This window comes from Perognathus longimembris, chromosome 2 (genome assembly GCF_023159225.1).
Source record: "Perognathus longimembris pacificus isolate PPM17 chromosome 2, ASM2315922v1, whole genome shotgun sequence".
Classification (NCBI taxonomy): domain Eukaryota; kingdom Metazoa; phylum Chordata; class Mammalia; order Rodentia; family Heteromyidae; genus Perognathus; species Perognathus longimembris.
Window position 1 is genome coordinate 96,008,350 of NC_063162.1, and position 18,564 is coordinate 96,026,913.

The following is an 18,564-nucleotide window of genomic DNA, read 5'->3' on the forward strand; positions in this document are numbered from 1 at the left end:
TTTGTCATGATGTATAATTTTCTTGATCAGTTTCTGGATCCTGTTAGCTAATATTTTATTGAGAAGCTTTGCATCTGTGTTCATTAGTTCATTAGTTCATTAGTTCATTAGTGATATTGGGATTTCTCCCTGTTTCTATTTCGCGGAAGAGTTTGAGGAGTATTGGTATTAGCTCCTCACTAAAGGTTTTGTAGAATTCGTTGGTGAATCCATCTGGGCCTGGGCTTTTCTTTGTTGGGAAGTTCTTGATTACCTCCTGTATCTCACTCTAAGTTATTGGCTTACTTAGTTGATTTATTTCTTCTTGGTTCAGTTTTGGCAGTTTATACTTCTCTAAGAATTGATCCATTTCTGTAAAATTATTGTTTTTTACTGAATAGAGGTTCTGGAAATAGCTCCTTATGATTGTTTGAATATCGTGCGTTCTTGTTGTAGTTTTTCAGGTGGAGTACCTGATTTTATGTATATGAGTCTCTTCTTTTTTTTTTTTTTGTAAGTCTTGTGAGGGGTCTGTCAATTTTATTTATTTTCTCAAAGAACCAGCTTTTAGTCTTATTTATTTCTTGAATGGTCTTTCTATTTTCAATCAGATTTATCTCTTCTTTAATCTTTGTGATCTCTCTCCTCCTAGTCATTTTAGATTCTGTCTTTTCTTGTTTCTCCAGTTGTTTTAGTTTCATCGTGAGGTTATTTACCTGCTCTGCTTCCATTCTTTTAATATGAGTGCTGAGGGCAATGATCTTGCCCCTCAGTACTGCCTTAGCTGTGTCCCATAAGTTTCTTTGTGATGCATTTTCATTGTCATTGTGGCTTATGAATTCATTGATTTCATCTTTAATTTGGTCTGTGGCCCAAGTGTTGGGGTTTAGCCTCCAAGAATGTTTATAGCCTCTGTGGTAACCGTTGTTATTGAGGGTTACCTTTAATCCACTGATATTAGATATAATACATGGGATGATGTCAATACTTTTGTATTTGCTGAGGTTCTTTGTGTGGGCTATGACATGGTCTATTTTGGAGTATGATCCATGGGCTGCTGAGAAGAAGGTGTATTGGGTCTCTGTAGGGTGGAAGATTCTGTATAGATCTGTCAGATCCATTTGGGATATGGTGTTACTTAGGTCCTCAGCTCCCTTCCTGATCCTCTGGGTGTTGGATCTGTCTCTTGGAGAGAGTGGGGTATTAAAGTCTCCCACTATGATTGTGTTTGGGTCTATCTTGTTCTGTAATTCTGAGAGAATTTGCTTGACATATGTAGGGCCTCTTTTGTTCGGTGAGTATACATTTATCACCGTGATATCTTGATTCTGGATTTTTCTTTGTATTAAAATGTAGTGTCCTTCTTTGTCTTTTTGAGTTGATTTTAATGAAAAGTCCAGCTTGTCTGAGATCAGAATGGCTACACCTGCCGTTTTGGTAGGTGCGTTTGCTTGGAAGATCTTGCTCCATCGTTTCATTTGGAGCCTGTTTTTGTCCCTTGCTGTAAGATGGGTCTCTTGTAGACAACAGATGCCAACTTTTTGTTTGTGGATCCATTCTGCCAGTCTGCTCCTCTTTATCGGAGAGTTTATACCATTTATATTCAAAGAGATCAAGGATAAGAGTGTTTTTTCTCCTTCCATTTTCTTGTTGGGCTGTTTTTTCCTCTGTTTTTTTTTTTTTTTTTCTTTTCTTCTTTTCTTTAGTGAGCTGCTCTTTCTGTTGGGCTCCGGCTATTGTAGTTTCTTTCTGTTTCTGTCTGTGTGCCCTGTATGATCTCTGTTGGGTAGGACTCCCCTCTTAGATTTTGCTGTAGGGCTGGTTTTTTATTCACATACTCCTTTGGATCCTCTTTGCTATGGAAAGATCTGGTTTTCCCTTGAAATGTGAACTCCAATTTCGCTGGATATTTAATCCTAGGTTGTATATTGTCGGCCTGTTGGATGGTGTTCTTCCACTCATTTCGCGTTTGTTATGTTTGTGTGGAGAGGTCTGCTGTTATTCGGATCCTCTTCCTATTGTAGAAAATTCCTTTCTTCTCTTTAGCTTCATTCAGAATTTGCTCTTTATTCTTGAGACCTGAAGTCTTGAACATTTCAAAGCATTTTCTGGCTATAGTTTTCAATTAGTACTAAACTGATACTTTAAAATATTGTTATTTCCTAAAGGTATGAGGTACCATGAACTTTCTGTAGAAAAATACACAGAACTTTATTCTGTTTGGTCTCCAGAGTGGCCATTCACTGGACAGTTAAAACAAACAGGGTCTATTTTCAATGTAAGGATACAAAAGAATGTTCTACTGTCATGATTGTTTAGGGAATTCTGGTATGAACATATTTAAATTCATTCTCTTCATCTATATGTCTCATGGTCAAATGTGATTTTCTATTACATCTATGTTTAACCAAATATGTATTTGTATCCTAGCTTAGTTGCTCTTGGAAAGACAAGGGTATTTCTGTGTTCCAGTGGAACCAGGACAAAATTTGTGCCTAACAAAAAAGGAGATAGGAAAATAAAAAGAAGCAAGATTAGTTCAGAGTTCTAAATGAAAACAATTGCAAATTTTAACAGAACCCTCAATGATAAATGCCATGACCCCAAGTTAACCCTTGAATTAAGAAGTGGTTAAGTTTATTTTGGAAGTACATGTTTTTTAAGTCCTGGTATTTTGGAACTCTTACATTTAGCCATTAGAAGAAGTCAGTCATTGTTAATCAGCCCTAAGATGTGGTCTTATAGGTCAAGCGTCCATCAAAGAAAACAAATGCAAGGACTTATCTCTGGAGTTCACTTCTCCTCTCAGCTCTGTGATTGTCTGGAGGAATTGTGGATCATAAATAATTTTGCCTGGAAAAGGTCTTTAAAAAATACCCCTCCCAAGACTGTAGATTTCCTAGATCAAATGATCTAAACTGCTGAAGTCAGAGATAAAGATATAATATCATTTTAAAAATCATCATTCCTTCACAAATGAAATGAGGGAGTTAACTCACTTTGATCTGACACACTTGAAGAAGGCAAGATTCACTTTAATTAAAACTACACACAATGCAGATGCTTGTAGCTCTGTCTGTTTCAGACCCAAGTAAGGACAGGACTGAAAGCGAAATGAAATGTACCTAAGGAAGCCTCAGCAGCAGGCTGGAGCCGTGTTCAGTGTAAGTAATTTAATTAGTGTTGATCATGACTCCAGATGATGGGGATTTGATAAGGAATAATTTAGTACTTAACAGCCTTTTACATGCACCAACTCCATGTGGGAAGGTAAAGCAAATTGCACAAAATGAATGTACTGCTTTCTCTTGTGCTCATGCCAATGAGCTGGAAAACCGCCTGTTAGCAGACGTTCAAACTCTCAGCCCTATGATGAAATACCCAAAACGTTTCCAATTCAGCCCTGTGCAGTGGAGTCCATGCTACCCTTATGCCAGGATGAATAAGAGAAGTTGCTTTTGTGAGAGAGAATCTTTAGGAAAACAAGGAAATACCGATAAGAAAAATAAAATAGCCCAAGGTTCCTTGTGTAACATTAAAGGCTTTCAGTGTGGCTTCCTGTTCTTTCTTCACATGCAACAATTAAAAATATCCCCACACATCAGATGTACTGGGAGGATGCAGGATCCCTCAGCTAGAGGAGTTGGACAATGTCTAAGCATACTTGACTATTGGCATCTGAAGAAAAGCAAGATATACTAAGACTTAAAAAAAAATCATTTTCGCTGGGAGTATGGCCTAGTGGCAAGAGTGCTTGCCTCCTACACATGAAGCTCTCGGTTCGATTCCCCAGCACCACATATTTGGAAAACGGCCAGAGGGGGCGCTGTGGCTCAAGTGGCAGAGAGCTCGCCTTGAGCAAGAAGAGGCCAGGAACAGTGCTCCGGCCCTGAGTCCAAGGCCCAGGACTGGCCAAAAAAAAAAAAAAAAAAATCATTTTCAAGTGCTAAACCTATTGGAATGCAGCTTACACTGGGTCTAAATGTGGCCATTAGGCCTCCCAGTTTTAAAAAAATGTACCCAATTTTGCTGGGTGCTGGTGGCTCACACCTGTCATCTTAGATATTCAGCAGGCTGAGATCTGAGGAGTATGGTTTCAAGCCAGTGTAGACAGGAAAATCCATGAGATTTTTATCTCCGATTAACTAGCAAAAAACCATAGGTGCAGGTGTGGTTCAAGTGGTTCAGCACCAGCCTTGAGTATAAAAAGCTAAGTGACAGTGTCCAGGCCTTGAGTTCAAGCCCCAGTACAAGCACACACAACAAAATTTTAAGAATCACCTAGAACCTTTAATCCTATTTTTAAATTAGTATGTATGAATTATACAATAGAGTTTTATTATGAGATTTGCATACATGCATACTTCAAATTTGTCCCCTGTATAGTAATAGCTTTGATAATATACAAAATCATGATATACCTAGTTTAATGAACCAGAGCTTCTGTGAGTGGTAGATTAGTATGCTAGTGCTTCCATGACAGAGTAAAGCACACACTGGGTAGCTTAAAAAGTGGAAAGGGATGGCCTCAGAATTCTCCAGGCCAGAAATCCTAGATGGAGATTTCAGGGACAGGAGAGAGACTGCCCTATGCCTCTTCCCCAGTTTCTGCAATTGCTGGAATCGTTCATATCCCTTAGCATATAGAAATGTCAAATTGATTTATCTTTTCTTCACATAATGTTATCCTTGTGTTCTTGTTTCTGTGTCTAAATTTCTCCTTTATAGGACACTAGTTGTATGAGAATTCACTCATCAACTGACTTCATCGTGTGTGTGTGTGTGTGTGTGTGTGTGTGTGTGTGTGTCTTTGTGTGTATGCCCATGTGCACACACATTTCAATACTGGGCCTTGAACTCAGGCCCTCTTGTTCCTACTTGGCTTTTTATTTCAAGACATGCTACCATTTGTGCATTTTTTTGGTTATTCAAAGATAAGAATCCCTTTGATTTGTCCACCCAGGCTGACATGTCAGCTTCCTGAATAGAGAGGGTCACAGGCATGAGTCACTGGTATCTGTATCCAATGACTTCATTTTAATTAGTCTTCCAAACAAAGTCACACACAACCACTCTCAATTAGTTTTTTGTGTTACTGAAGTAATCTATTGTATATTCTTCTGTGCTTGGTTTCTTTAACTTCCTTTTTCTGACATCGCTTATGTTTTTGATTTCATTAGTAGGTAACTTATCCTTTGTTATTTTTTATTTTGGGTGAATATGATATAGTCTTAAAAATCACTAGAGTAAATAAGAGCTGGGGCATGGCCCAAGTGGTTGAGTAACTACCTAACAAGCAAGAATTCCTGTGTTCAAACCCAATATTGCCAAATAAATTAAGAACATGAAATAGAGTACAAGAAAATATAGCAGTATTGGTTATACCTGCCAATATCCTTTTATAAACATTATATCTTACTAATGTATTTGTTAGGTCTTATCATGTTTTATTAATCTAAATAGGTCTGAGTTTTCAAGTAGAACATTGCTATTGTTATTATATATATTTTTTTGTCAGTTTTGGAGCTTGAACTGAGAAGCAGGGCACAGTTCCTGAGCTTCTTTGGCTTAAGGCTAGTGCAACAGTGCCACTTTGGGCATTTTTCTGAGTAATTTATTAGAGATAAGAGTCTCAAAAACTCTCCTGTCCAGACTGGCTTCAAATTTTGATCCTCAGATCTCAGCTTCCTGAGTAGCTAGGATTACATGTGTGAGCCACAGCCCCTGGCTCTATAATAATATTTTTGTCACTTCTTTGAGAGCCCACATGCCTAGTTATACACTGCTACTCTCTTTTCTGGGAAAAATGGGAAACCCAATACTTAATCTAAAGTGTAAAAACTACGTATTTTGCTTTATCATATAGTATTTGCTATTTGAAGAACTATTGTACCCACATATATACAAATACATCATGTACATGGGAGATTTTCTTTTGTAATAATATGAATGTGTCACAAATCTTCATAGAAGTTTATGTGAAAACACTGGATTCATATGTGTGCACAATTGCAACAAATATTAGTTATACTTAAATTATTAGAAATATACTAGGAAACAAATTTGTCAAGGAAAGAAAACTTTGTCTAAGAAAAAATGTAAACAGAATGTAATGAACCCTTACCTGTCTATCATTCCGTTTTTTACATTTTTATCATTATTATTTTCAGTATTAGTGAATATACATTAACTACAAACATAGGTAAAACATAATAGCCATCTATTAAGTAATATAAATAGCATAATATATCATGGTATAGAAGAATTATTTTGTTATTTGTGACATATAGACAATTCTGGTATGTAAGTATTATAATTCTGTAAGCAGATATTTTTCATCTCTACTTTGTAAATAACCATTGTTCTTAAAGATGTTGAAATGTTGCCTAAAGTATCGTTTTTATTTCCTGTGACCCACCCATGGATTTCCTTTGTCATATTTTAGTTGTCATTCCATTAAGCCATTACTATTGATGCACTTGAGATATTTTCATTTCAATGGTGCTTAAAATTATATTTGAGGCTTCAGTTGATTCTGGGCCAATCCCTTGTGTTATTTTCAGTTTTAGTCATTGGAAATTGTTCTGAAATGTTTTCAAAGCTTCCCTACTGAAACTGAGCTTCTGGAATTGTTAATATTTGTTAAGCAAATTACTAGTGATTTGATTTAGTTTAAGTAAAGGGAGAGAATTGAAAATTCAAGCATGTTTATTGGCCACACAAAAGAAAGAATTATATAGAGATTCTTCAGTCTTTATATTATATATGTATATAGATTTATTATGAAATGTTAACGATATTTTAAAGAAGAGAAGTCAAATATTTGTAGACTTAATTTTAAAATGTATTTAATTTTTATGAGTTTTTAAAATTATTTTATTTTAGTGGCTTTTCATGGCCTGCCACTGAAAATCAAGAAAGAACCCCACAGTCCGTGTTCAGAACTCAGCTCTGCCTGCAGTCAAGAGCAGCCCTTTAAATTCAGCTATGGAGAAAAGTGCCTGTACAATGTCAGGTAAAGCAACCCAGTGCATGCATCTAGTGTGGTGGTTCTTATGGAAACAAATAATTTGGAAAAATATAAAATCTCAAGTCAATTTCATGAGTTGTCTTCATTTATATAACAAGCTAATCAGGTAATACATTTAGCAGAACTTTTCAAGAACCATTTACCCTACACTCAGACACTTTTGTAATCATTTTAAAGGAATTATTTTCATTTCAATCATTAGTTATTTTTCTACTGTAGTGATGCATCTTGGGGTGGAAGAGAGGGTCATGTTTGGCACAGCAGCTTGTGAAGGTTCCCATTAGCATGAATGCATTATGCACTTTAGATAGAGAGTTTATAGAAAAAAAAAGAAGAAGAAACATTTGGCAAGTCTAAGCAGTACATTAGTTATCTGACAGGCACTGCAGATGATATATCTGGTACATTCACGGACACTTGCAATAAAACTAGAAGTTTGTAAGGCTTGGAAGAGGTTATTATCTATTAAAAAGCCAGTTGTTCTTCTAATGATAATAAAGAGTGGTGCCATAAAAGTACATTGTTCATTTGGTAGAAATTTTGATAACATATATGTTCATTGAAAAGTCCTAATAGTGAATTGCATGCTTTTACTTTTCATATTAGCCTCTAATTGTATAAAGTACAGGTTGGCTCTGACTTCTGAATACTACCGCAATTGCAGTAGAAACTTACTTGTTGAGAGGAGTAGTTTGGAAACTTCTTAAAATGGTTCCAAATACTTATATGGTTTTATAAGTTATGATAGGTCAGGCTCATCCATTATGATTTAAAAGGTTCCTTTTTTCTTCATGTTTGCTATATATCCTCTTATCTAAAGCATCTAAGATTCAAGAAACTTTTGTTGGTCTCTCATAGTTCCTAGCCAATGCTAGGTTTTTTGTTTGTTTTGTTTTTGTTTTTGGTTACAGGTACTGGTGCTGGGAGCAGTCACCTAGCTTTTTCACCCAAGGTTGCCACTCTACTACTTACTTGAGCTATAGTTTTTGTGTCTCACTGACTCTCCGACAAAGAGTCTCACTGACTATTCTGCCTGGGCTTTGAACCAACTGTGACCGTCAGATCTCATACTTCTGAGTAGCTAGGATTACAGGTGTGAGCCACTTGCCCCTGGCTTACTATTATGGCATTTTATTACTATTTGTCCTCAAAAACTTATCTTTTATATCTGCTTTTCTAAGAGGTTCACTAGAGCCTGAAATTATGAGCCAGCTCAGTTGAAACTGCAAAGCTTTCATATAAAAAAATTCTCTTATAGAAGCTAAATATGAAAGCATACTGAGTTCATGTTAGAATGTATTCATTGTTTAGTTTTATTTCTTGCATTTTCCCTGTAAGATGCTGAATATCCACAACATAGTTATTTAATATATTGAGGAATTTGCTATCAACGAAGCAGTGAGATAAAGAATTATCACTGCTGCTCAGCATTGATCAGAACTGTGACTGAAATCACTTGTGTTCTATATAACATATCTCACATCCATAAATTAACAGTAGAGGAATTGCTTGAATATTTGAAAGCCTTTTTTAGGACCAATAATTCTCAGTGATATATAACATGTGAAATGAATTTTGGTACTTCTATCTCTCTACAGATAATATTTAATGTAACAGATCATAGGGAAAAAGTAATATTTTAGGATAGAGAATAAGTCGTTTGTTTCTTCTTTCATGGAAATGAGTCAGATGAGCCACATTTCAAAAGAAACAGGTTTTCATTTAGAAATTCAAATAAAGACCCTAGGTAGAATCAAACAACTGGTTCTTTATTTGAGTATCGTTATCTTTATAAGTGGATCTACACAGCATATACTACCTTTCTGTAAAGTATTTTTGCTGTTGGATATAATTCAATTGTATCGATGGAATGATAATAAATTATTAAATATGTCAATTAGAACATTTCCTTTTAAAGAAAAAAACTATTTGATTTTTTTATTTCGAAAGAAAATATAGTGATTCAAACTGGAAATATCTTCTTGTTCAGTAAAATCAGCCATTAACAAAACATTTTATAGATTACAGTAATTAGTGAAATCATATTCCCCAAAGCCACACATAAGAAAGTGATTTACATTTATAACCTAAGATCAAGCTTGCTCATTTTATTCTGCTGTAATTGTGAGTGGAAGTTAGGCTATCGTAATAGAATTTTATTCTTAATAATATTATTTTATACTCATTCTCATGCTCTAAGAAAGTTTAACTACATCAGACACTTTATTTTTTCTCATTAATCTTTATTATCCTATGTGAGAAAGTTAATCCAACCATCATTCGTTTAATGTACAAAAACATTGAAAAAGGCAAAAATATTGTCTTAAAATTCAACCACAAAGATAAAGGCAAAACCAACATAGCCTCCATCTTATTAAGGTAATGTTTGTTCTTGTTTGAAAATGCAATATAGATGATGAATTGTTATAAGAATTATGTAATAACATAGGAGAGCTCCATCACATTCACTCAAAAGGATGCATAGATAGACTCCTAGCTACTCAGGAGGCTGAGATCTGAGGATCTCATTTCAAAGCTATCCTGGACAGGAAAATCCCTGAGATACTTATCTCCAATTATTCACCAAAAAACCTGTAGTGGAAGTGTGACTCAATTGGTAGAGTGCCAACCTTGAATGAAAAAGCTCAAAAACAGTGCTCAGTCTCAGTTCAAGCCTCAGTACTTGTTAAAAAAAAAAAACCACAAAAAAACAATTAAAAGAAAAGAATAGATAGAAAAAATACCATTTTTCCATTGAAAGATTTTCCTTTTACAAACTGTGTATATACAAAACATATACATTTTATATATGACATCATTATAAGGCTTCATAAAAATTATTCCATTTTCTGTTTAAAGGGATGGTGGTTTTGAAAAGATTTTAGCTCCCTTATGATTTAAGTCTAAAACTTTTTCTTCAGGACTAGGAACTTAAAAAATATATATTGCTTAAAGCAACAAATGTTCTCTTTTCCTCATGTGCCCTGGATAGTGCCTATGATCAGAAGCCACAAGTGGGAATGAGGCCCTCCAACCCCCCAACACCATCCAGTACTCCAGTGTCCCCCCTACATCATGCATCTCCAAACTCAACACACACTCCGAAACCTGACCGGGCCTTTCCAGCTCACCTCCCTCCATCGCAGTCTATTCCAGACAGCAGCTACCCCATGGACCACAGGTAAAACTGCACAAGGCCATTCATTACTAGAACTGTACTTTCTTTCTCAGAGAGGATTCTTATGACTAATTCTGAAGACCTATCTAAGTTTAAAGGTTAGCATATTCATTTTGCACATGGGTACATAGTATTTGAAAGACCTTGCTCACTATATGTTTAAATGTAATTTGTAGAGAAGGTCATTTATAACATGCCTTTTATAAACATTTAAATTGGTAGCTAAAATGGAAAACAATCTATATTCTGACATTTGAACATTTTCCTTTCACTCTGCTTGAATTATATTGCTTTACTTAAACTTTAAATCAGATCATCCCAATTCTATGAGTATATGTCTGTTCTTCTCTAAAGTTAAGAGGCTAATTTTAGCAGGTGGCTTATGGAATTAGGTTCTTTACCTTAGATTGAATGATTTAGCTATACATAGTTGTACATAATATAATTTATTTCATTAAAAGTGTTTGCCATCCTTGTCAAAGGGTGAATTTTAATATCAATAGATCCATGACCATGGACATTGAAGAGCACTGAATTAAAGAGACAGAGACTGAATTAGTGTGAGAAAGGGGAAAGGCAAGCACTCAAACACTAAACTAGTCAGAAGGCTCTGGTGGAAAATTCTTGACAAAGACATCGAAATAAAATATTGGAAAATTGCCTAAATACATAACTTAAAATATACAACAGATTTCCATCTTCCTTCTTTCTACTTTGCACTTGTATATAACCACTGTCAGAATAAAGATTATATGTGTAGAATTTATTGGGTATGCTACAACTCTGAATGCTAGCTGGAAAAATAATTATTTAGTATTGTATTCTTACAGATGCAGTAGGCATAACCCTATGAGCATATCAAGTAGTGAAATGTAGTAAAATTAGAAAGAAGCAAATTTTGGGTTTCTGTTGCCTTTTTAATATATTTTATTGGTGAAGTTATGCAATGTGATTCTTTTTTTAAAAATTTACATAGTTGTACAAAGAGGTTTCAAATCACCATGTCAGTTTATGAGTATAATGAATCTTGGTCAATGTCAACCCTTCCTTGTCAGCTCTTTCTCTCCCAATCTCACTCATCTCCTCAAATGACACGGTTGCAATTCTTAATACTGTTTAACAACTAGCAACCAGAATTTATGAATACTATATCCATAAGCCAGAAAGCTGTCTGACTGTGACACCATTGTAAAAGTAACTCAGCTAAAGGAACCTTCCAGATAAGCCTAGGAAAGCAGGAGAGCTAGTGCAGGCAACTTTCTAAATTCAAAAGCAACACTCAGACCTCCTCTTTAGGGCTTATTTGATGGGCACAATTTCACATTCCAAAACTCTTGGGTATGGAGAAATAATACCAAGGCACTTTTTTCCCAGTGTGAGACTGAGCCACATCTTCTACATTTGTTTCTATCCTCTGGTCCTCTTGTGCTTTAAAAATGGGTCCTATTATCTTTCCCTTTTTACCCCTTAGTCCTGAGACTTTAGAAGAGTGAAGTGGTATGTGCATCTGTGTAAACAGCTTTGTAAACAGAAGAAAGAATGTATTGCTGGGTGGGCCATTAAACAGATGTGCATTGTGTGGGGCTAAAAGGAAAAAAAGAGCACAAAAATAGAATCAAGTTTTATTTTGTCCACTTCTGGTGATTTCCCAGAGCTTCATAACCCAACCTCTCATGTTTCAAATGGCTGCCAAAAATCACAGGTTCCATCTATGCAGACTAGTTATTTCTTTGGGAAGGTGATTGCCGAATAAGCAGTGTGTCTGTTTTTAGATGACCTAACTGGAATTGCTTTAGCCAAATCCATTTTAGTTTCTCAACTTGAAGTCAAATATGTGAGACTCAGAACAGCCGGCCCGGAACTACAAGATGGAAGCTCAGGGTCTTTTCCCACTGTCCCCCAACTGCGTTTTGAGGACAGTACCAGCTGGTCAATCACAGGAAAATCTCCCAAGCCTTATGTTTCTGCTGAGGATTTCTTAGAGGGCTCTAGCCAAACAAATGACAGTCGCTCAGTTACAAATGGCAAAATTGCTCTGGGGAACAGATTCTTTTCCCAGATAACCCCATCTAGCCCAGGCACCCTGCCTCACTCTGGGAACACTCTGTGGCCAATTGGCCTGTGCTCTGCTTCCTTTTCTCAGCCTCAGGCCAGCCCTTTGGCACTCCTTTCTGAACCTACTGAGCAAAAGGAGCTCTCTCTCTTGCGCTCTCTCTCTCTCTCTCTCTCTCTCTCTCTCTCACTCTCTCACTCTCTCTCTCTCTCTCCCCCCCTTCCTCCCTCTCTCTCCCCTTCCCTGTCTCTCTCTCTCCCCTTCCCTGTCTCTCTCTCTCCCTCTCCCTGTCTCTCTCCCCCTCCCTGTCTCTCTCTCCCCCACACCCCCTCCCTGTCTGTCTGTCTGTCCCCTCCACCTTGCACTTCTTTACCCTTGATTTCACCAGGATGCCTTTCTTACCCATCAATTTTCTTCCAGAAGCTTCTTTAGCCACTCTCTCTTTACTACTGGTCAGTGGCAGACAAGAATGCCACCCCGTGTTCTCCTGTGGAGCATGTGTTTGATGTGTGTATGTCCCCAGCAAGAACCCAACTGGTATTGGGTCGACTTTGTAAAAACAAATGGTTTGATTCCCTACAAAGCTTTCTGCACAAGCATTATTAACTTCCTTTTAAGGCTTCACAAGTGAGCTAGTTTCTTATTTTATCTTCAAGTTACAATTTTCTGATTCACTCCTTGACAGTTCTTAATGATAATTTCTGTTTCTTTTTTTGGCTAATGAAATAAGCAAGAGAAGGGAAATGAATGCAGTGCCAGTCAGCCTGTTTCTTTCTTTCTTTTTTTTTTTTTTTCAATATCCGAGGTTCTAAGTTTATTTTCTGCAGGTGTAGGTAGAATTTCAGTGCTTTCCACAGCAACCACTTAGCCTAGAGTTAAATCACAGGATGGAGTCCTCTTAGAAATGCTAAAGCAATTGCCTTGCCATTGTTTAGCTTCTACCTTATTTTTATTTGACATTACCAAAATTAAATGGTATCTTTCCTAAATTAAAGTCTCAGAATGCTGTTAGTGTGTGTGTAGTGGTGGCTAATAGGCTAATTTTTGCTTATAGATGTTTTATAGGTTATTTTTAACTACTCTTGGGGCATTTTTAGAGCACTTTTGAATCTTTAATTAATCCATATCTTTGTGGTGGGTCAATAATATTATGGATGAGAAACTGAGAAGGAAAAGAAGAATGAAGGAACACAGGACTCACCTTTAGCCTTCTGCTGAAGCCTAAGAACTTGCTTCTGACCTCTCAACAGCCTTGCCTCAAATCTATGCAATTCCTTTTATCTTCCTTCTGTGGGTTGCTGTATATTGAAGCCTTAAAAAAATCAACACAAAGCTTAAATTTAAATCCCCATAATACTAAATTCTATTTCTTACTTGAACCTGATATTAATTGGGGCATTTTTGAAGAACTAAAAGTTCTTCTGGTTTGACAAAAGAGTTACTGCTTTATTATTTCATTCATAACTGATGGTTATGGGGAAAAATAATATAAGGAGAGTTTTGTTTGCTGATAAGTATGGTAACAGAATTAAAGGAAAGGATGAAGTTGGAGGTCTGATTTCTTTCCTTTTAAGTAGTTATTTCAGAATATTTTCATGTAGAAGTTACATATATAAACTAGTTGGCTTAGAATTGTACTTATTAGCTATTAAGGTTAATTTTTACTCAAAGTAGTTTATTACTCTCCTATCTCTAATCCAAACATACCTTTAATTTATGTATTGTACTGAAATAATGGTAAGGGATAGATTAGAAGAGAAACATGTCACCATATGATTAAAAATCATAATGCAGCCAAACACTGGTGGCTCACACCTATAATCCTGGCTATTCAGGTGGTTAAGATCTGAGGATTGCAGTTCAAAGCCACCTTGGGCAGGGAAGTCTGTGAGACTCTTATCTCTAATTACCTATCAGAAAACTGGAAGTGGTGCTGTGACTCAAAGTGGTAGAATGCTAGCCTTGAGCGCAAGAGCTCAGGGGCAGCGCCCAGGGTCTGAGTGCAAGCCCCACAACCAACAACAAAAACAAAACAAAAATCATAATGCTACTAACCTAAGGAAAAGAAATACCATATTGTTTCAATATTTTGTTTTCAAAATATTGTTTTCACTGTTTTGTTTACCAGCACTTAAAAGTTATTGGTGTAATTTAAAAGAATAGTCTGAGTTTACTATCTGCCTGAAACATATTCTCTTATCCCCCAGATTTCGCCGCCAGCTTTCTGAACCTTGTAACTCCTTTCCTCCTTTGCCGACAATGCCAAGGGAAGGACGTCCTATGTACCAACGCCAGATGTCTGAGCCAAACATTCCCTTCCCACCACAAGGCTTTAAGCAGGAGTACCACGACCCAGTATATGAACATAACACCATGGTTGGCGGTGCGTCCAGCCAAAGCTTTCCCCCTCCTCTGATGATTAAACAGGAACCCAGAGATTTTGCATATGATTCAGGTAGGCCTATACTTCCATGCAATTGCATGGAAAGTATATTTCACCTCCCTTGTCAATTTGGATAGTATTGTCAGACTGGTTGACTCATGATCATTCATAAAGTGAGGTCTTTCTGATTTGATCCTGTATTTGAAACTTTCTCTACAAGTGAAAAATTGAACTATCAAACCATTTTGGCATATACTGATAATCAAAATAGTGTCTAGAAATAAAATCATTTCAAAGAGAAGTGAAAATTATAAAATTATGTATTTTCAGCTCAAAAGGGTACATGGCAATTTAGCATCTCATCCCTTCCTTCCTTCCTTCCTTCCTTCCTTCCTTCCTTCCTTCCTTCCTTCCTTCCTTCCTTCCTTCCTTCCCTCCTTCCTTCCTTCTTCCTATTTAGCTTTCTTTTCTTATCTCTCTCTCTTTTCTTTCTTCCTTTAATCCCCCCCCCCTCCTTTATTTTGGGATTGAACTCTCAGCATCTCTCTCATTAAATTGGTGCTCTACCAATTGAACCACATACTATCTTTTTGTTCAGGCTAGCCTGGAATTCACAATCCTCCTGTCACTATCTCTCGAGTAGCTGGAATTATAGGCCCATAATAGGCTGCATAGCTGCTGTTTTCTTTTTTTTTTCCCTTGCTCCCTTCTTTTTTTCCTTTTATCCTCTTTTCTTCCTTCTATCACTCCTTCCTTTCTTTTTTTTTTCTTTCCTTCTATTTTTCTATTTAAGTCCTGTTTGAAAACAATGCTTACATAAAACAATATTCTTCAATATTGGACATTTCTTGTATATAACTTTAAAATATATCAATGCCAAAGATTCCAAGAGCTCATACACAAGAACTGATACAACAGGACTGGAATAGCAATGTGTGGCTCATTCATATAGCTTAGCTTTGGCTCAGTGAGCTATAAAGGACTGTAAGATACTGTATGTTGAGAGAGAGAAAGACTTTTCTGAGAATAAGAACATTAAAAATTAAGACTTTATAAGAAATACTTAACTCTTGATGATATGGGAAAGCAGGGCATATATTTATTTGTTTTTACACATTTGTTTTTACACATTTCGAAAAGATTCACTCAATAAAAGTTAATGTTTAAGGTCACTATGCACTTATAAAATATTATTGCTAGCATTGTTGTATCTGTGGCCAATAGGTAGTCATAGAATGAGAATTTTTCAGAAAAATTATAATTTCCTTTTGTCTAGATGCAAAGGTAAGGACATTTTTTATTTTTGTATGAAAGGATTTCCTTCATAATAATTGTTCAGGTTTTATATCAACTTTGCTTGAGGAAAAATAAACTGTTTCATACCCTGAGTTTCCAGCTTCAAATAAAAATACCTACTTTGTTATGAACTTCTTTCTAAAGCTTGACCAGAGGGAACTCTGAGACTGAGAGTTGCCCTCTGACCATCCTTTGGATGCACCCTTCCTCACTAGGCAAATTTGGTGGGCTAAGTAGTTTAAAGCATGCCTCAACTCTTAGAGAGCTCCCCAACTCCCCATGACCCATGGATTTCTTATCAAACTGTGAGTACACAACGAGAGCCTGAGTTGGTTCAACTTAGGCCTTATTTTCTGATAACAGAGTACACAGCTCCCGTGTACCACCTTAAGTATAAGATAGTAGCCAAGGGGGCAGCTTAATGAGAGGATGTGAGGGCAGAGTCTGGATGTGTCTCCGACCTTGGCATTGAGGCCTCTTCAGTGTGGCACTGAGTTGGGTTGGATCCTACTTCAGGATCAATCCTGAGAAATTTTCTTAAATGATGAATGTGGGACTTCTGGGATATCATCCCATGACTTATTTTCTGATAAGATATACTTGGGCTGATTTATAATTTAAATTTAATTTAAATTAAGATAAATTATTATATATATATTTTGCTGGTACTGGGGCTTGGACTCAGGATTAAGATGAGCTCTCAGCATTTTCACTAAAGGCTGGCACTCTATCATGTGTGCCACACCTCCAATTCTTGCTCTTTTTGCTAGTTAATTGGAGATAATAATCTTACAGACTCTTCATCCTGGGCTGGCTTCAAATATTGACCCTTATATCTCCCTCTCCTGAGTAGCTAGATTACAAGTGAGAGTCAATGCCACTGGTTTTCATTTAAATATTTAAAACAATGCTATGAATTCCTGTATTTGAATTGTTGCCTCAAGGCCTGTAATTTGGTGATTATCTTTAAAGGACTCATATTGGTTTCCATTCAGAACTTCAAAAAGTCTGTCCAATGATGTCCATAATTAGTAATGCTACAATTTTATACACTTTATGTAAAATACCTTTATTATAAATAGCATGCCTTCTTCTCTGTAAATTTAAAATCTCAATAACTGATATTTTTATTTTATATACAATATATACAATTTGCTAAAGTTTTCGGATTTAGTTATTTCAAAAACCCATGTAAGGACATCATATAAATTAGTCCTAGTAATATTGTGTAAAACGGCATTTTGAAATCTTTCTAAAATATTTTTATATATTTGACGTTAACACTTTATTGATTCTGTAATTTGTTGCATATATATCTTATCATTATGCTTGTGTTTTATTCATGTGTACTACGATATTGAGCATGTATTTAGAATATGTTGACAAAATAAGGGTGACATTTAAGGATTCCAGTGACAGCCAAAGTATGGGAGCTGGCTCTGAAAGAGTTAAATGCATTATTTGTGGACTACATTCATCATGGACTCTTACCTAGTGACTGTGTGACCCTCAAAAGCACAGCTGTGTCATTCATAAGCTTCAAAAACATGGTTCAGCATTCTATTTTAAAGTTATGTTGTAGCCTATCTTCCTACGTATGTTACGTATCTTATACTCATTCATGACGTACTATTCGATATTTGAGAAGCTATTGATCTTTGCTACTTTGCCACTGTCTCTGTCCCTGTCTCTGTCTCTGTGTGTATGTGTGTGTATACATGTGTGTGTGTGTATATATATATTTTTTCATTTTTCTTCCTCCTTCCCCCTCCCCAATTCCCTCTCCTCCCCATAAGTTGTACAGTTGGATTGTGGCATATAGTTTTCTAAGTATTGCTGTTGCATTGGTTCACCTTTTAGCCTTTGTCTCTCCATTTTGATGTTCTTCTTCCCTTCCCCATTTCCAATAGACATATATACAATACCCAGGGTACCAAAATCAGTAACAGTGACATCAGGGGTAAAACCTTGGGGAAAAGACAAAAGAAAGTGGCATAATTTCAGAAGGTACATTGAAAATAATGACAATGGTAAACCACTGTTTTCCATAACTTGGAGTTCATTTCACTTAGCATCATCTTATGTGATCATAAGCTATCACATAGCTATTGAGCTATTGTGATCTTCTGCTATGACTATCCTAGATGTCTACTAATTATTACCAATGAGAAAAATCATACAGTCTGTGTTTCTTTGGGTCTGGCTCACTTCACTTAGTATAATTTTTCCAGGGCTTCATGCGTGCTAGGCAAGCACTCTACCATTAGGCCACATTCCTAGCCCCATCTAATTATATTTTAAATTATGAATGTTGTACACTACCTTTGAATTAATAATTTCATTATTGCCAGTACAATACAGGTTTGCCTTATTTGAATAGTTAAATGCTACAGATGTGGTTTTGGGATATGATTTTAAAGAAATGTAAGAAAGTCTAACAGGGTCCTATAAAAATTAATCTATGAACATCAAAATATATATTTCTGGCCAACAGATTGCTGTTGTGAAGTAGACACCTCTGTGTCTGTCATATATTACAACTAATAAGTATGATTCCTAGATACTTAATTTGTATCATTAGTTCTTTCATTCTTGCTGAAAACATATTAAAAAACCTTTTAGGAAATCCAACATATTCATCACTG

The 18,564-nt window shown here is 36.1% G+C and overlaps 1 protein-coding gene across 4 annotated transcripts in view; it reads left to right on the plus strand.

Moving 5' to 3' along the window:
• Etv1 (ETS variant transcription factor 1) overlaps positions 1-18,564 on the plus strand; it is a 100,806-nt gene that overhangs the window by 48,652 nt on the left and 33,590 nt on the right. For all 4 annotated transcript variants that reach the window (XM_048339756.1, XM_048339758.1, XM_048339757.1 and 1 more), the window contains 3 exons: positions 6,865-6,994; positions 10,002-10,190; positions 14,448-14,695. In XM_048339756.1, the coding sequence (XP_048195713.1) occupies positions 6,865-6,994; positions 10,002-10,190; positions 14,448-14,695 (567 nt within the window). The remainder of the gene's footprint in view (positions 1-6,864; positions 6,995-10,001; positions 10,191-14,447; positions 14,696-18,564) is intronic.